We start from the raw sequence: 19,723 nt of genomic DNA on the forward strand, positions 1-19,723 counted from the left end.
AAAGTGAAAGCTATTAAAGTGGCTGAGGCCGTTCCCAATGCCCAGGTGAGGTATCTGCAGGTTTTTGTGCAGCTCCCTGTCAGCATGAGGCATTGGTATTATTTAAATCAGTTAGGCTGACATTTACTTCTTTACTTTCTTTGCCACAACTTCTGAAGTCAGTGGAAAACCTGCAGGATTACTGGGAAATAATGACAGTCACTGGGCTGGCACTGCCAGGAATGAAGTAAGACTCTCCTTTCCTTTTACCTCTTTGCAAACAGTAATGGCAAGTGAAGGGCAGGGCTTTGAATAATGCAAGGACCATTCTGCAGCCTCACAGAGCTAGTCCCCTTATCAGTGACATGAAGCAGAAGAGCTCAAAATTTGTGCCACCAAGCCCAGCAAAAGCCAGGATAAGCCTGGTGTGAAGTGGGGATGCTGTGCAACCTCTCTCTGCTTCAGCTTCCTCATCTCTTCCCGACTCCTGCTGAACCACTCTATCTCCCAAACATCCCTCAGTAGCAACTTAAAAATATGCCTCTAGAATAAGTAATTGAGTTCTGCGTGCCTTGACCTGACTTGAAAAATTCGGATTTTTTTCTGTTTTCCCACCACCCACTGCTTATTTTGTCTCTCCGGACTGTGTATTTATGGTGAGTTGCACTTTCCTTTTACATGGCTGATTAGTTTTCCATTTCCTCTGTTTGTAAAGGCTGTGGAAAGGAAAAGTTGTAAATTAAACAGTGACAGGGCATGAGCGTAGATACTGGAAGGCGAATGCCTGTACTCATGCTAAACTCTTGGAGTGGTCCTTGGCACTCTTCTGGCCAGGCCATTTAACACCCTCCTGATCCATTTGAGAGCATGTTTCAGGAGTCAGCATGGGCTAGGAGCAATTCCCAGTGGGCAGTGTGGATGCAGCCAACATGTCATGGATGCTAAGAGGGCTTAAGAGTCTGAAGTATTTTCCAGGACAGCTGGCCTCACAGTCGGAGAGGAGTCCTGGACATGGTTAATCTCCAGTATACATGTAGCCAGAGAATTCCTTTTTTTTTTCCCCAGTGGGAAAAATATTATTGTAAAACCACCAAAATTGATAGTGAAATTCAAGGGCAAGTTTGGTACCAGAGACTATTTTTAACTCCCTGTTTTGAAACCAATTAAACTTCACAGAGGAGGAACCTTTTGGGAGGTGGAAGGCAGCCCAGTCTAATGGAGGGGGTTAAATTCACATCTCACCAGATGACAAGGCATTCATGTGCAAGCTGGTACTCCATGTCTATCAACAACTGAAACTTCCTACAAAGGAGTCACTGACAGAGATTTGGAACTTGCTCCCTGCTTTGGTTGACAGTTGAAATTTGAGATGCTGCAGATGTTTTTTTTTTGCACTGTTGTCTCTTGGAGACTATATTTGTAGAAGATACAGGTCCTCTGACGAATATTTTTCCCTTTGCTGTGAAATCTTTAAGGGTATCTACATTGTGATTATTTTTGGTTTTTTTTTTTGAAACAACAGAAAAATAAATTATTAAAATGTAGCAGTAGTTTACTGGTTTCAGAAAAACCAGAGCTGTGCAAACTATGGCTACTAAAAAGAACACACATTCAAGATCCACATCAGGTCAGAAAGAGACAGCAAAAGTTTACCTCTATTGAAAGCTTTGAGTTTGCTTTTGGGACATTAATATTTTTGTCTCATCTCCTACTTGTGAAAAATATGACTTAATTTTGAAATAAAAAGTAATTTTAAAGTGAAAAGTTGAAACTTATTTTGCAGAGAGCTAAGGGCTTCCTCATTTCCTAATTGTATTTGCTGTTTGCCCCCTGGTTCATTCCTAGGTTAAAGCAGGCTTGCAAGGCCCACGGAATGACTTTAGCTTCCACCCTGTGTTCCCTTAGTGATATATCACTTTTAGGTATTTTGGTCGGTCATAGTAAGGATAGGAACAAGGCAAGACCTGTGATGATTTTCAACCTGCTCCTGTGTGCTGCTGCTCTCAGCAGTTTTCTACCGTCCTGGCAGGAGACAGTGGTCTTTAGAAACTACAGGAGCAGTGGTCTTTAGAAACTACTTACTAGAGATACTAGAGTGTGTTTCCTATGTCCACAGCGTATTGCACCTTGTGGGTTATCAGCTTGGTTCTCTGCTGCCAGCAAAAAGAAATGACCAGTGCTTACCTAACACCAGATATTTCCCAACTGCAGGAGTGAAAAATCTTTGGTAGGCCAGCTAATCTGCATCACCTCTCTTACCATTTTCCAGGCACGTTCTGGCTGTCAGGTGATAAAACAAATGTTTAGTAGGTTTGGACTGGAACTAATGGTGACATTGCTAGCGTTGTCTTCATGTGAAGTTCACAGTTTGATTTGAAATGGGTTAACTCAAAGGAGCAGAAAGCTGTAAAACAATATGTGAGAAATCATGATTGGGCACAGTGCTCAATCCAGTGCTCTGAGAGTGGCTGTGTCTCAAGACAGGCTTCATCAGCTGGGTGCAAGGTCCCAGAAAGCAGCAGCATTACTTTTCTCCAAAGATCCATTTTCCTTCAAATCAGAGGTATTCCCGGGCACTGGACTCCCCAGTGGGCTGGAAAGAGGGCTGATTAGTCCTTGTCTCCCAGCTCAGCTGAAACGGGTTAGAAAGGCTGCACTGCAGGCAGTTGGCACTGCTGCCACCTTCCTTGCTCCTGGCTAGTCCCTTTCAGCCACACGGCCACTCCAGAGAATAAATGTCTCAGCCCTCATCAGACCTAGTGGCATGTTTGTCTAGTGGTGTCAGCTACTTGAACTGTCTCCTCTGTGACTCCTGTTTGTACTTTCTGGCAGCTGGGAAGCACAGTAATCAAAACATGGGTAGAGTGATATATAAAAGTTTATTTTTTTGACTCAGTGATGATCTAATAGCTTATCATTCCTCATGCCTCATGCATCCAAGATGTTTTTCCAGATGAAGCCTGGGAAACATGAATCTTTGTGAAACAAGTCTATGTTACTCCTTAGTTGGTTAGCATGCATTACTCACGTAAAAGTATTCTGGATGAAACCACAAGTTTTCCTGAAAATGACAAAATTAATGGAATTATACCAGCATAAACTCTGTTCTTTGTAAATCTGTGCCATAATTTAGCTAGAGAAGAGTTTACCTTGGAATTAAGAAAATGGAGTTAAAGTGGTATAAATCTGCCTTAGTGATGACTGGGTTTCCTCTTTTAATATTTGTGAAATCCTTTTCTGCTTTCACACAGATTATACTTATTCAGAAAGACACCTGGATATGGAATTTTCAGAAATCTATTTATTTTCTTCATGAGAGTACATTTGTGCTTATTCCTGTCTTGTCTTTTCTTTTCAAACAACGGAACTAATGTTAATATAGTCCTTGGTGAACATAGTCCATGTGTTGCTATGCCCCACTATTAAAAGAATCAATTTTAGAAGCTAAAAAGTGAGCCTTTGATAAAGCAAAAAGGTTTTGCTGATTCTCATGCTGTACCTCAGCAAGTGTGTCTGCTCTAACTTTGCTATTTTTTACACTACTTGCAAACAGCAAACCCCACTATGGCAGCAGTGGCAACAGGATGAAACAAATATTTCTTTTTCAGTGCAGGAGGCTCAGCACTGAGGTGCTGGGATGCTGCTCCTCCTAACAACTGTATGACAAACACCTTTCCAGGGCAGCAAGCAGACCAGGTGAAAGGATGAAGGCAAGAGTGGTGTTACATAGCTAGACTAGCCACAGGTCCTCTCCTAGTCTGTATAGGAATTACAGCCCTGTGGTTTGGTTATTCAAGCTGTTTACTGAGTATTGTCCTGATTCAGAGAGTATCCATAGCCCTGTGCCAATAGTCCAATAAGAAGGGCAAGCAGCAAACATGTGCTCTCACAAAAGAACATTGGCAAAGTATAACATTGTCAAAAGGAACAAAGACCTTTTCTTGTTTGCTCAAATCAAGTCATGATGCATATGAGGACAAGAGACTGGGGGAGGGTTAGACAGCACAATGGATTAATACTTTAGGCACGAAAATTTAGAAATTCAGGAAACTCCAGGATTGCTAAGGGCAGATATTTGTTCTGTTCTTCATTGTATTAGTCATTTGGTTTATCACTCTCCTCTGACCATCATGACTGAAACAAACAGAGGAGTCATCTGCAAAAGCAAAACCAAGAATGAGGTCTGCATTCCCTTGGCCTGGTTTGTTCACAATCCAGGTTCTGACACAATCCAGAGCCAGACACAGAGTCTGTCAAATCCAGAGTCTGCTTCATGCAGCATCCAAGTCCAACTGCGCAGCATTGCTCTTTCAGTGCAGCCACAGGTCGTACCCGGTCCTATCACAACCATTTGGGAATGTGAGTCTTTAATTTATTCAAGTCAGACAAAATAATAATAATGAACATCTGCAGAGTCCATGAAAATGACCTGGAATAACCAATACAAAAACTAATAATTTTCATCAGCCTCCAAGGTGGTATGAACAGTTGTATCTCTACCTGATTGTCCTGTGAAAGTCCTACCACTGAAGCCACGTAAACTCAGTTGTGGCTATCCAGATCCCGTGGAGCTAAAGCCATCCATTCCCATCTGAGGTGGTCCTTGCTGAGGACTTCCAAGCCAACAAGGTCAATTTGATGCCCCCATCCTCCTCTCCTTCTGATATTGAGAAGGTCTTTTTCTTTTTTCTTTTTCTTTTTCTTTTTTTTCCTTTTCCTTTTCCTTTTCCTTTTCCTTTTCCTTTTCCTTTTCCTTTTCTTTTCTTTTCCTTTTTCTTCTTTTTCTTTTTCTCTTTCTTTTTCTTTCTCATTTTTTCTCCTTTTCTTTTCTTTTCTTTTCTTGTCTTTTCTTTTTTCTTTTCTTTTCTTTTCTTTTTCTTTTTCTTTTCACTTTCAGATACAGACTGATACTATTTACAATTTTTTCTAGCTCTCCTCATCATTTGTGGGGTGTTTCAGATCTGGTGGAGGTTTTATATTATTTGGTCTCCAGTTTGAGTATATTTAAGTTATTTTTCACTCCTAGTGCTATATATTGATTGGTAATCACTGGGCAGAGATTTGGCTTGCTTAGTGCTTGAGTTCTCCGCAATCAAACCTGTGTACCGGGAACTTCTGCACATCACTTTGCCCCACTCCAAATTTCTGCACAGCAGAGCCTCTGAAAGATACAGTCCCCAAAGCCACAGCAGAGAAACAAATTCCAGTTTTGGTTCACTAACTCAATTGCACTGTCCCTACAACACTTTGTTAGCCTGTCAGAAACCCAGCACTTTCATGTAATATCCTAATCAGTTAGACCTGCAACTGAGATCCAGATGACCAATTTATTGCCAATGGCAACAACCATATCATGGCTTTAAATCAGCTTTTTTGTGTGTCTGTGTATTATAATGTTATTATTATTTTAAGGGAAAGTGCTATGGAGCCAAAATCATCATGTCCAATTAGCAAGAGGGACTACACATTAAGTTCAAAGAACCCCTTTGCTGATTCTAACAGCACTAGTAACAGAGCCTTATCTAACCTGCCATTTCAAGAGCTTTAGGGAGAACAAATTGCCATCAGCGGGGAAAAGACTTGGAATAGCATGCAGCCTGTCCTCTCCTGACATCCTACTCAGCAAATTCCTCACAGATTTCCTCCTGATGTCAGTAAAACTAACATAAAGGTTATTTCATAAAATCTTGTGTGGATTCTAACTTGTGAAAACTGAAGGATCCATGCCCAGAACAACAATACAGACTCAAGTAAATAATCATAGCATTTGTCCTTTGTGCATAAAGCTTAACAAATGACTGAACCAGAGGAGGGGCTGAAGAGTTCCCATGCCGAGTACCAGTGCTGTGAGCACATATTGAAATGAACAGCCAATAAATGTCAAAATCAAGGTGACTGACCACATAAAGTCTTCTTGTTTGACTGGAAACTGTTAGGAAAAGTTTCCAGTTTAATATGCAATATGATAAGGGTTGGAAAAAAAAAAGTAGAGTTAAATGCTAAAACTGTTATAAATCATATGAGCTATTTCTTCAGGGAACACAATCCCTTCAGCAGATCAGGAATGCTGTAAGATACGGACATGTGATCAGGACTGACAGCAGGAGGTCATTTGTTACCAGTGTTAGACTGGCAGTGTCCCCAGAATCAGTTTTGGGACCTGGGTGAAACAACAGATAAGCAAAGTTTTGGGATTTGGATATTTGAAATAATGTCATGCAACTGCTCAGAAACTTTTTTTCTTTATTGTGATGCCATCAGAAATGCGGACGGATATCCAAAACAATAATACTAAGCACTCCTTTCCAGCACACAGTATTTCAGCCAAGATCACTGGTATGTCCTGGCTACTTCATGCTGCTCTAATTAAAACTCAGTCATCCTTACAGCTGCTTTATATTCCTAGAGCACTGCACAACAGCTGGATCATGCCATTGATTTTGGCCCTTAAACTCCTTGGAAATTACTGTGTGAATATCAAAACCTTGGCCCTTTCTGTAGCCATACAAAGTTAAGCCTCAGTCACCTGCATCTCTGACTTCAGCACATGACACCTTTGCATTTGGATAATGAGTTGAAAAAGTATCAACATCGTAAGGGAAGACAGAGTAAGTGTTAGAATGACTCTGATTTTGGCAGGCTTTCACACAAAGAAAGGCTGTTAGGGGCAGTGACCCCAAGAGTGGCAGACTGTCTGCCACACTTACTGTCAGGTAAGGCTTGCTGCAACATAAATCTACAAGATTAAAAGAAATTTTGAAAGAGGACAAGTTTGATGTCCTTTAACAGCAATCATATTTTAATTAGCCAGATGATACGAAACACCAGGTCAGTTGATTAAGCTGCTCTGTTGCTGTTTTAATGAATTTTGAAAAAACATAACTTTGCATCTGTCCTTTGTGGGCCTATGTTGATTTACATTGAGCATAAACACACTTGAAATATGCATTCCTAGTCTCTCTGTTAACAGGTTGAGAAGCCTATAATCAACTGCTCAGTCTTTACATGGCTTCAGGAATTGTTATCTCAGCTCCTACAAGGACAGATGGATCAAAGTGGCTGTCTTGAGTTATGATGTGACTGTGTGACACACTACCTTTCACAAAGCCTAACATATTCAGCTAAGTGCATCTGGCTGATTATGCAATGTTTCAGGTTGATGATGTGTCTCAACTAGTCATAAGTTAAATTTAACATTAATTGTGCACCTTCAGGTCTATAAGTTGAGTCATCTTAATACAGAGAAATCCCTAACACAGCATGTTACTAAGCGGAATATACTGTAATATAATAATCTGTTTTCCACTGAAAAACATATACAAGACAGTTTTCAAATATTTGTTCTTAAAACATGTAGGATGTCCTAGAGCCATGAAGCCATTCACTGTAAGCCATAAAAAATAGGTTTGGTTTAGAGATGAAAGTGGCTGGAGGCTGTGGCCCACAGGGACTCAGAAGGAAACACTTAGAAAATAGAGACAGATTGAATCCCAAGTGCTCTCTCCTGAGAGGAAGCGTGGTTGGAAAGTTTCAAACCCATTAAAGTTAAACAAATTGAAAAGCCCTATCTGAGAGGAAACATAGTACTATGTTTATTTTTCCATTATAAATCTGAAACCTAAAAGATTTCCTGAGGTTCTCAGGTATTGTTCATGCTTATAATGGAGACCTGTTTTTAGAAAGTGTAATTCATGTATTTAATCCAAACTGTTTGATGAAAAACACACGGCATAAGCATTCAGGAAACTAAAGGCCATTGTGTACCTGTATCACATATTGTTTGGATAAGAGCAGACCTACAATGCAAGGAATCTCTTTGTGAAACTCTCTCACTCCAAAATATGGGGTCTAATCCTCTCCCTATTTACACTGCTGGATGAATTCCACTGAATTAATGAAGACATGAGTAACCAGTCATAATAAAAAGACAATCTTCATGCTGAGTGTGAAACTACAAAAGTGCAAGGCTAATTGTGAGCAGGAGATTTATAATGCTGGCCTGAGTCAAGCCATTGCAGACCCAGTGTAATTTAGCAAAGATTATTAGTCAATGTATTTTAGGTTTTGTTCTATCACTAGTGAACTGCTTCTCTGAGCTCCTTATCAGAAGAGTGTGTGATGTTATTGATGTTGAGAAGCATCTGTTTGACTAATGAACAAACTGCAGACTAAATCCAGAGATTAATTTAAATGAGAGGAAATACTTGGAAGCAGTGGACTATTTTTCATTAGATTTATTGCTATAAAAATTTAGCAATACAGTAGGTCAAGTGACGGAGCTATGGAACATTTACTGCTCTTGTCTAAGCCTCAGTGTAGGTGTTTAAGAGGACAGAAATGTAAGCATTGAATAACCATGACCTGACATTTTGGAGAAACCCTGAATCTTCTGGAAAGAGTGTGTTGATCTTGCCCATTTACCTGTCAGTGATTTCATACCCTTTGTGCTCATTTTTCAAACGTCTTTTCAACTTTCTTTTATGGCACTTACTGTCTAATAATCTTGTGCAGTATTTGCCACCTGATTTACTCTGCATTCCTCATTTTTCTTGGTTATCTGCAATAAAATCATTGCTTAATTCAGGGAAAATGCAGACTGACATTTGTAATGCATTGGCACTCCACTTTCATAGAGATTTATACTCCAGGAATATGCTTTTCTAAAATTTAATTTCATTTTTGTTTCCCAAGTAAGCCACGTGTTAAAATAAGATCTATTTGACAACCTGCTTTGTTTTGTAGTGTTGAATTGTGAATGATCAAAATGTCATCTGAACAAAAGGAAACACTGGAACATGTTATTTATCATTTTCCTGCATCACTTCTAAGTTGCATACATTTAATCAGCATTTGGCTTGCTGAAAAAGATGGCTAACCTTACCTTAGGACTTTTTTTCTGCCACACACAGAGTTGTTGAAATGGTTGAGCTTTCTACCACAGTCTCTTGAGCATGACAGTATTTTTAAGTTCTTGGAAGACTGTTGTTCTTACCAAAGGCAGTATTTCCACTGTGGCTTTTTTTTTTTTTTTAAAGTAATTTTGTTTATAAATGCATCTTTATGTTTGTTTCTTTCTAGGCAGGGATGAGATCCCGAAACCAAGGTGGAGAAAGCTCGTCTAACGGGCACTTCTCCAGCTCCAAGCCTGTCATCAGCCATGCAGAGAATGAAAAACTTCAGGAGGATGCCAAGAAAAAGAACAAACCTCATCGGAAGGAAGATGAGGTCATGGTTTCAGCAACTGTCAAACGGCACTCAAAATCACCTGGTCCTAGTGAGCGAAAGAACAAGAAGTCCATAGAGCTTTCTAAAGAAGACTTGATAAAACTACTCAGTATAATGGAAGGAGAATTGCAGGTAAATGAAGCATCTTCTAAACCATATTTTCTATGTACCTATCTACTTTTAGGTTGTCCAAAGAGCACAGGGCTCAACTCAGAGGGCAGGGACATGCATATTTAAGGCAAAGGACCACAGGGAGAGAGCAGTGGTAGTTGGTGTTTAACAGTTATCGTTTTAAGTAGTGCTTTACTTACCACTGCAGCTACCAAAGCAAAACAAATTATAAACACCTCTCAAAGAAACACCTGAGAAACAAATGGAGATCTGCAGGTGAGGCTGAAAACAACCATAGGGGAATCGGTGGTGGGTGGGAAGAAGGGAGGGAGGAAGACAAGTAAATACAGGTAATGTAATTACAATCATTACTGAAAATATACAAGAGGCAAGTCTGCAAGTCGGGAATACTGAAAATGGACTTCAGATGTCTTCTGGAACTTCTGCATATTTAGATGTTACTGATGGCTCAGCCAAAGCTCTGCCTGTCCTGTCTGATTTCTGGAGTTCAGTGCTCTGCACATTCCTTGCCTTTCAAAGATCCATTAGTTTGATTTCCTGGAGCAGTGCTTGCTTGAAAGCATTCTCAGTTGTTCCAGTTTGCATGTTAATTCAGCCCAGTAGTAAGTCCTTGATGGCTGTCAGCCTGATTCTGCACTTAACTTGTCCCTGAATGTCCATCCAGTTTTGAGATTCCCTTTAATGCTAATAAATCATTGAACTCTCAGTAGTGTCAGCCTTCAAAAAATTTCAAAGTAAGAAGTTGAAACATGGTATTTCAAAAAGTCAGTATGAAGACTTGTGGCTTTTCATAACTTATCCTCTTTTGTAGCAGGACTGCTTGTCAAATTCATACATTCTTTTGGTTGTACTTTAGTGATCTTTTTCACTGAACCTACAGACAAGCAGAAAAAAGCTACCCGACCTGTCTGAAAACATTTTGTCTTAATCCCTTTATTCTAATTAACCATTACCATTTAGCTTTTCATATAAGGCTTTGCTTTTCCCCTGAAACCCACATTCATAACATTATTACTTTAATGTTGAACTTGTCACCATCTTATCTGAATACAAGAAGCAATTGTTCTGTTAATTTCTTTGGTACACGAGTCACCATTACTGTAACTCTGAGATTCCATCTCACTAAGTATCATTAAGTATCACTTTTTCTGCACATAATTCACCTCTAGTTTGTCAGAAACTACTCTCAAGTTACAAGAAGTATGCATTCAAAAGAAATAATTTTGTCAGAGAACAGTCATTTTCGAATGAAAAGCTGCAGGAAAAAAAAAAGGAAGAAAATCTGTTGAATGCAATTTTGCAAAGGAAAAAAGAAATTATCACTAGAGAAAAGTAACCATTTTTATAGTGCTTCATTTTACTTTATTCAAAAACTTGTGTATATAATTTCCTTAGAGATGGAGCTAGCGTGCAGCTTCTGTGGTGAACAGAGCCAAACCTCAATAGAAATGTATCATGCTCATGTTGTTCAGAAAGATTTACCCTGAAGTCACCTTTGTGGTCTGGAAAGGGGAGGTGAAGAAAGTCACTAATGTTTCCTGTGTGGCAATAAATGTGGTCTTTATTGTTTGAGTAATTCTCCTGTTCTTCACCATACTTTGTGGGGTAGTTACACAACCTTTGAAGAGCTGCCTGTGTTCTCATTATCCCTCTGGGGATGATGGGGATAGGTTCTGGACAATACTTTTAGAGGTTTTCATATATACAGGCCCCAAGGAGATGTTAAGGACTGCTAAAGCTTCCTGGCATGACAGGAGGTTGTGGGGACAACCACACTGGTAGCTGTAGAGTGCATCTGTTTTTCTGCTTCTTGCAGCCAGGCAGGGATGAGAGTAATTATTTTTAATCCACAGGGGTTTTTAATTTCATTTCAAAACCCCCCATTTTAGTTATTTCCCTGGTACCTGTGTTGACCCATTTCTGAAGTGGGCAAGCTACAGCACTTTGGCTTTAGATGAAGAGCCTGGCTTTAACACTACAAATGAAGATGAGCCAAGGAAGACTCCAGCCAAAGTAAATACTCTGGTATTACCTCCTGGCTGTCACAGTGACCTAATGCACTGAGTCATTTCATGGCTTTTTATTTTCAGATCTGTTCAGACATCTCTGGTGCCTAGCTGGCTTTTTGTTGGACTGACAAATCAAACTGTGGGTTTATTTTGAAGTCATTTCAATACTGGCAAAGCAAACATTATCTAGGCATATGTAAGAAGATTTTGTTTTGAGAATAACATCAGGCTGTACCTGTAGGGAGATCCATTATTTTCTGAACAAAAAAATGGGATAAAATACCATGACTGTTTACTCAGTCATGAGCAGGGAGCACCTTATGCCTGTACCACCAGGGTGGCACTGCCTTGTAACCCTCAAACAGTGAGCTAAGCCACAGGAGGTAACCTGGTCATGACAACCATGGGGTTAGCAGGGTAAACTGGTAATGTATTCATATGCATCACGTGCTTTTTTCACTGTTCACATCATCTGGTGACATAGACTCACACCACATTGCTCTTGGTATCAATATTGAGCACTTACTTTGTGACTTGATGCCCCAGCTCTTCATTTTGAAGGCAAACCTGCCAGAAAATCATGGAGAGATGCCCTGGCAATATTTTTGTCATAATTTTAAACTTGATTGGTTTTTAAAATTATAATACTCTCAGGTAGCTTGCTTGTGCTTTAGTTTCTGTCTCTACCTGTCTTCATGTTTCCTGGCTGGACTCTGTGCATTTACTGAATACAGAGAAGGGAAGCTTTCCATAAACATCTGAGGTCACCGCAGCCTATGCCTTATTTTGTAAGAAAACAAAAGAGAAGAAGAAGTATACAGAAGCTGCAGTGATGAGAATGTGTCCCAACGTACATGGCAGGAGAACTCTTAAGTATGGCCTCTCTGAGGGAGAGTGGGAAGCAAATGAACTGATGACAGGGGTTTATTTTAATGGCCTTATAGCTCAGTGGAGTATATTTTCTCTTGTGAGATCTAACTGCTCATATGAAAAAGTAGTGATTACATGGTCTTTAAATCCATATTGAACATATAGTAGCAAAAAATCCACGAAGGATTGCTTCTTATCCCTGGAAAAAACTTCAATTTTTAAATACTGCAAAGCTGATTTGAAAAGAAAACTTCAAATACCAGTAGAATAAATTAGACCATGAAGGCATGACATTAATTTGTCTGGTTGTTACAGTGATTTCAGTCAAACCCACATGTGAATATTATTAATTGCAGAGCAAGACAGGCAGTATGGATCTTTACAATGATGATATAATCCTATCTGTGGTTCACAGATTTTTGTCCAATGGCCTATGTATTTGTCCTGGCAGGAATATGTTCCTTTTCTGTATGGTTTCTGAGCAGCAGCCATTAATCTTCAGCAATACCAACACTGATTTTCAACATTTCCTGATTAGGGGCCCGAAAGGAAATGAGGAGCAGTATTCCTACATGTTTATGATTCACTCTTTTATTGCATGTTTGGGAAAAAAACCACAGTAATAAAAGTATATTTATAAAGACAGCATCCCACTACAAATCATTAGGTTTTTCAAGAAAAATAATTTCTTATCCGGATTCTGTGCCTATTGCTGGAGGACATTTGAAGGTTGGGAGACAGTTTCTTATATATTTCACACCAATTTAAAAAGGAGCAACTTTTCTGCTCAAGGCCTTTATTATAGTCCATGTTTTACTGTGTTTCTCCTGTGCCAACATGGCATTCATCCCCTGCAGCTCAGCCCCCCACTCCTGTTGAGGACCCTTGCATGCTTTAGGGCTGAGGGAAATGTTTCCTGAGAGCCTGGCACTGTCGAGGAGCAGAGCTCCTCAGAGCCATGCAGCAATGGGGTGTAAAGGAAATACATGTTTAGGTGTCAGCTGCACATTTCCTCTGTTGCAGACCTGAAGGTGCAGATGGGCAATATGTGAAATGTGATGTCTTGGGGAACAGTAAGGTTAATATACAAGTGATACATAAATTAATCACAAGACACAATTTCTGACAAGTCCTGACTTCCAAATGGTCAAATATAACACTTGCTTTGGTTTGATATTTGAAGGGAAACACTGTGTAGAAGATATTCAGAGGTAAACCTATTTATATAGCATCCCTCCTTCAAAGGGAGAGACCAAGTGACTCTGCTGTCGAAGAAGTCCATTCCTTATCAGTATTTATTCAAGACTGCATTTAAGGGTTAATTTGAGTGCTCACACGAGGTGCCAGAGCAATTGTTGTAGGGCAGGTATGGGAGGCTGGGGGAAGGAGTTCTCTCATCCAACAGAGACAGGAGGAGCTCACTTTCAAGACTTTCTTCTCCAGCTGGGTGGATCAGGGAAACGTTACCAGAGGACTCTGTTTTGTTCTCTCTGGTAAGGTCCTTATGAAACACTTAGGTATGAGTGGCTGCACATCCTGCCACGAGGAAAATCCTCTCTCTTAAAGTCAAGTAACTCACATGGATATAGGTGATAAACTAGCCATTGCATTTTAACAATTTTTAAAGGTATTTTAGTATTTTACTGTCTTTCTATCAGAAAACTATGCTTTGTAAATGTAAAGGAAAGGAAAATTCTTTACTGTTTCCATCTTTCTGCTTTCTACTTTTTTTCCCTTTTGTATGGCTACATATTAAAAAATACATTTTATTCTATAATCACCCTGTTACGTTCTTTTTCCTAAGATCTAAATTTCCCTATTCACTTTTCTTCCCCTCTTTATTTCTCTAGTTGTGACCTTTTTTCTTATTCTACCATTTGTCACTTCCCAACCCAGGCTTTCCTCATCCTTGTACTGCAGATGCATTGACTGACCTGAGAATTCTGGAGATAAAATTGTAGAAGATAAACTGTATATCAAGTCCCAGCATGTAATTTTTTAGGCAAGCACTCCATTCAACCTTTGTTGTTAACTTAGTAAGCTGTGTTTTAAGATGAAGTGAGTTGTTTACTTTGACTACTCCTATTGGAAAATAGTTCCAGAACTGAAAAGCTTTAATGTTTAGATAACTTCCCCCTTTAATTTCTAATGCAATTTTAATTATATATAGTGAAACCTTTATGAAACTCTGCTATGCAGTGATCCTGTTTTGAAAGCCCACATCTCTCCCTCCTGTCTTTACTGCCTGATGTGTTTGTAGACAGCAGTCTTGCATCCTCTGAGCCTTTGTTTTTGCTGTGTTAGCCGTACCACATCCTTCCAGTTTCCTCTAGGAAAATAGACTCTGCATGCCTTCCATCACCCCTTGACCAGCAGCAGTCACACCCTGGGTTCACCTTTCTGAGTGTCTGTAGCTGGAACTGCACATGATGCTTGCTGAAGGAGAGAGCTCACTGGTGCCTTGTGCATTTGGTTTAATATTTGCCTTTCTCTTAAGACATGGCATTACTTGGCCTTCCCATCACTTGCCAGTCTGACTAGTACAAGCAAGAGAACTTGACTGTGTAGCTGTTGCAATGTTTTTCTCTCTGTCTCTTTTTTCCTCTTGCTGCCTGTAATGCCTCAAACTGCTTTTGTATTGACTTTTCCAAGATGTTGTAACAACATTGTTGGAGGCACCTAGTTGTTGTTTAGTTAAAAACACTGTACAAACTTCTATATTTTTCTTCAGTGCCTTTTCTAATACTCTTGCATTAATATTAATAAATATGGATCTGCCTGAAAACTCAAGCAAGGAATATGGGATAGATAGGTGGGTAGAAGACAGATGTGTTTCTTGTGCCCAGTACCAAAATCAGAAGAGAAAGCTGGGGCAAGTTGCCTTGGCACCAGAGAAAGCAGTGACAAGAAGGAGTTTCCAAATGGTCATTAGCAAAATAGCAGAGATTAGCAAGCTGCAGATGAGCCAAGGCAGAAAGAATAGGTAACACCAGGGAAAAGTGCATGTAAGGTATCTGTGAAGTCTTGTTGATTGAATTGAAATAGTTTAGGACTTATGACCATATCATACAGATGAAATACTAATTCCCCAAGAGAAAAACCTTGGCATGTACAGAGCTACAGGGAAAAAGAGAAGATAGGGTTAACGTGAGGAGGGAGGGGTGACTTAAGGAGAATGGAATGAGGGGAAAGAGGCTGGGCAATAGAAGAAAAAGAGTGTAAGCAAAAGGGGAATACAACAGAGATAAATGGAGCCAAGCTAGAGACACAGAAAGTGGGCATAAAAAAGGCAAGAAAATGAAGGGAAAGATGGTATCCACAGTGTAGCAAAATAAGAGCCTAGAAACAAACCCTAAAAATATCAGTCTGGCATATCAGTACAATGAGTTAAAAAATTCTCTCCTCTCTTACTGACCCCTGGTTTGTTTGTGTTTTCCTGGTGAAGAATTCTTTAGCAGCACACACACAAAAAAATGTTTTCAGACCACAGATGCTCTCTTCTATTTTTATTGAATAATTTATAACCAGAGATTAATTTTGTCCAGAATAGTATGGTTTATTTTCTGTAGCTTACATTCACTGCTGTGCAAAGGGTAGAACATACCATAGGAGGAAAGAAGAACTTGTCTAGCAAGTCCCAAAATCATAAAACAGAACCCAGCTGTTTTATTAGAGGGAAAAAAAAAAAAAAGGTAAGACAGTATACTGAAATATAGTTAAATTGTGCTATTTAGGCAATTTCCAGCTCCCTCTGAAATTAAGGGCAGAGGTACTATCAACCTTAGTGGTGATAGCCATCCATCTCTTTGGTACCAAAATTGCCTTAGAATTACATGTTTTTCAAAGTAATAATCCTCAATAAAATATCACTGTCATTGGACAGCTGTAGCCTGAAGACCTCTTTCACAGACACTTCACAAAAACATCCTTCTCTATTAATGCCTGAGCTGTACTTAACAGAGCTACATCTATTGTGTTAGTTAGGCTTGAAGGATCAGAAGAGAGAGGAATAATTGGCGAGAGTCTCTGACCCACTGAACATCTTATCTAGAATGGAAGGAAGAGTATGAATAGCTTGGGTTTTTTTTCCAAAAATTCTAAGTCTTCTGTTCAAAACAACATAATTTCCCACAACCACCTTTTTAAAGTTTTGGTCTTGTTCCAAACTGACCCTCTCTTGCAAGATTTAAAAATTAATTTTAAATAACTGATACAAGTTGATTATTTATTTTTCTTTTTATTTACACTTAATAGAAATTGTATACTCAGTGCAACAGTAATGAAAAAGTTTGCATCTTTCTCATTTTTCTTAAGAGAAGGTTCACTCTGTGAGAGAGCACATGGCCAATCCTTTTGCAATCTATGTTAAATGCATGATCTCTCTGGCTTTAAAATATCTGGGATTCTTTGGAGAGCTTGCAATGAGCATATGTCTTATGTGTCATAATGCTGTCCAGTACTCTGAGTCACCAGTTGTTAATGTAACGTTGCAGTGGTAGATGAATCTGTTTTTATTAACTTGCTGCCCCAGTTGTGTATTTATTAAGTTTTTGTCTCTCATTCTCTAGCTGAGGATCAGATAAGGTCTTGAGTCCAGACAGATTATTTTTCTCCCAAAATAAGATTTAATAAAAGCAAATACAAGTCTTTACATAATAATTGTGCCAACACGGCAGAGAAAGTGTCTTGTTTCTAGGGTTAAAGGCTCCACCTATTGGTTGACTAAAGAGAAAGAAATGTAAGATTTTCACATAGAAAACTGTGGGTCCTACTGAACATCCCGTGTCTTGCCACATCTTACAAAATTGCTGGCTTGAGTGCAGAATTTTGCATGATGTCCAAAATAAAGTGAACTCAGTGACTTATTTCAGAGGGTTGTGCAGATGTGACACCCAAAATGATGCACTATTGAGGGAGGCACTATGAAGGGAAGTCCTTTCCTGAGACAGGAAGGGTTTGGATTTTGCAACTGATGTCTTTCTTATCCTGGAAATTATTGGTTTTCTTTGCAAAAAACCAGCATAAATTCCTCCATATCAGAAAAATGAGTGGAACTGAACTAACTCACAGTTCCATGGTAACTTCCAGACATTTGTCACCTTCAAGTTTAAACAAGTTAGAAAGAGAAATACTGATGTGGCCTCATAATGAAACCCCAATTCTCCTGTATTGGCTCAGGCAATCTCAGCAGTTCAGGTAAAATATCTTTTTGAAGGGCTGCAGAGTCATTCCTGGAAATGCAGTGGGAGGATGGAGAGGGGAAAGGATGTCCAGCTGGGGCTTGGGGAGGGCAAAGGGAAGGATAGACACTGGGGGGAATCAGGGGGATTTTGGAGACTACTGGAGGCTGTGAGGGCATCGTGGGCATGGCTGGGAGCTCTCACTCTGTGCCTTTCATTGCCCACCCTCTCTAGTCGCTTCACACCAAGAGTTTGTGCCACTTCTCTTGTTTCCTCTGACGACTCCTCCGTTCAAATAATTGGCTACGCTGGTGAGTGCTTGCAGTAATGCAGTCCTACTGTTCTTGCCTGTTCATCAGCCACCAGTAATTTGAATGCACATTGTGTAGCACAGAGTACTCAAAAACATCTTGTTGAAGCCAACAAAATGCTTGGACAAGAGAGAAAGTTGTGTATACAGTTTATTACACATGTACACACACTTAGGTCTGTTAGTGTCCCACATGCTCCTGTCTCCACAAAGGAGGCAGAAGGATTGCCTCTGATTTCATCATCCTGGTGGATACAGCCCTGCTGGCTCCAGCTTGTCTTGCTCCATCCTGCTCCTTGTGTGCTTGTTGCTGCCAGAAGGCAGCAAGATCACTGTGGAAAAAAAATGCCTGGGCTGATTTGTTCCTCTTGGAGACAGGGTACTCACAGCAGTAGCTTCAAGTACATCCCTGAAATTCAGGTCAGAGCACCTAATTTCAGATGCTTCTGTTCCTTATACCATCAATGTAGCACTTGCAAAGAGCAATTTAGACAAGATGAGTTGCATGTCTAATGAAGATACTTTTTAGTTTCCAACGGATTTCAACAAATTGGATGATAGTATAGAAGAGCATGAACCTGGAGGAAATAAAAGAATATAACAAATGGGGAAAAATTAATAGGAAAACAATTATATTGATGTTAGAGTGCCATATTTTTTGTAGTATTCATAGCATATCTAGATCTTATATATACTTGGGAATTAAATCTCATTCATGAGAAATATTATTTCCTTATGGAATGGAAATTGGAGCATGATGGGGTTAATTTTCTGTGTGAAGCACAGGAAAGAGGTCCATGATCCATGGATCACTTGTGTCTTGGTCTAGACTTGTTAATAGGGCCAGATTATAACAGAAGAAAGAGGAAAAGAAATGCTTTTTCTCTTATTGCCCTTTCATTAGTCACTTCTTTTTCCTCTTAAAGAGCTGCTAACTGATCACAAAATAAGTTCTGGTTACAAAAGGAGCATGGCAACTTGATGGCTAGTTGGATCAATCTGTGATTTCTGCTTGCTGCTGGGCTTCAGGTCATGTGAAAAATATTACACAGGTAATGTTGGTTGAGACAAAATCTTTATGACTGGATACAGCAAACCCAAAACAGTGGGTTAAGCCATTGTGAGGCATTGCTGGAGCATATAGAACACATCCCAACATGCAGATTCACGCACTTAACTTAACAGTGGACCCCTCGCCTTGGTGTCTCTGTGCTGACTGGATCATGACACTGTAATTCTATCTGCTGCAGTAACTGCCCCACGGCTTGATAATATCAAGCAAAGCACTCTTTCAGTGTGAAAAGACAAGACAGGGTATCCCAGACCATAATAATTCTGAAAACGTCAAGCAGTGTGGAGTTAATACTTCTCAGGGCCTTGCCATGGGAATTTTGCTGGCTGTGGCCCAGGCTACAGATAATTAATTATGTCAGTGAAAGGCTCTGGTGGCCTGTTTTCTTCAGAAAAAAAGTGACATCATCCATGGAGCGCTCTGGCAATAAAGCAGAACAAAGCTATGTGGGCAGGAAATAACAGACAGATGTCTTCTAGTGCTCATTTGATCTGTTTCGAAGCTTGCTGGAAGAAGAAATACATTGCTCCTTCTCCTCAGCTCTGCAATCTTTAGCAGGGAGTTTTTCAAACATAAGAGGCCAAATTAACTTCTGATGTAATTCTTCTGGAGCCACTTCAGAAGATTTATGCAGTGGATGAGCTGGTCTATCATGTGCCTCTTCTCCAGTATTGATTTTAGAAGAGCTTTCTGAGTTATCACTGAAAGATAGCACACGATAAAATTAAATACAGGGTATCGCTCCAAAGGCTTCATACAAGGCCAGAAAGTTCTGCACAGTGTGGAGAAGATAGAACAGTTCTGTTTAATATCCTCAGGGTCATGAGGGATCATCTGTATTTCTGGATGTATATTTCACTTACCCTTTGTACAAAATCAACAATCAACAATGATCACTTTCCATCACTGAAGCCATCTCTTTACCTCCAGAGTACACTGTGTACCT

General features: G+C 39.7%; 1 protein-coding gene across 3 annotated transcripts in view; it reads left to right on the top strand.

The window, feature by feature from the left end:
- Positions 1 to 19,723, top strand: part of FILIP1 (filamin A interacting protein 1) — a 102,725-nt gene that overhangs the window by 33,210 nt on the left and 49,792 nt on the right. For all 3 annotated transcript variants that reach the window (XM_010405233.4, XM_010405255.4, XM_039568756.1), the window contains one exon: positions 9,058 to 9,336. In XM_010405233.4, the coding sequence (XP_010403535.3) occupies positions 9,064 to 9,336 (273 nt within the window). In that variant the 5' untranslated portion in view covers positions 9,058 to 9,063. The remainder of the gene's footprint in view (positions 1 to 9,057; positions 9,337 to 19,723) is intronic.

The sequence above is a fragment of the Corvus cornix genome, chromosome 3, assembly GCF_000738735.6.
Source record: "Corvus cornix cornix isolate S_Up_H32 chromosome 3, ASM73873v5, whole genome shotgun sequence".
Taxonomy (NCBI): domain Eukaryota; kingdom Metazoa; phylum Chordata; class Aves; order Passeriformes; family Corvidae; genus Corvus; species Corvus cornix.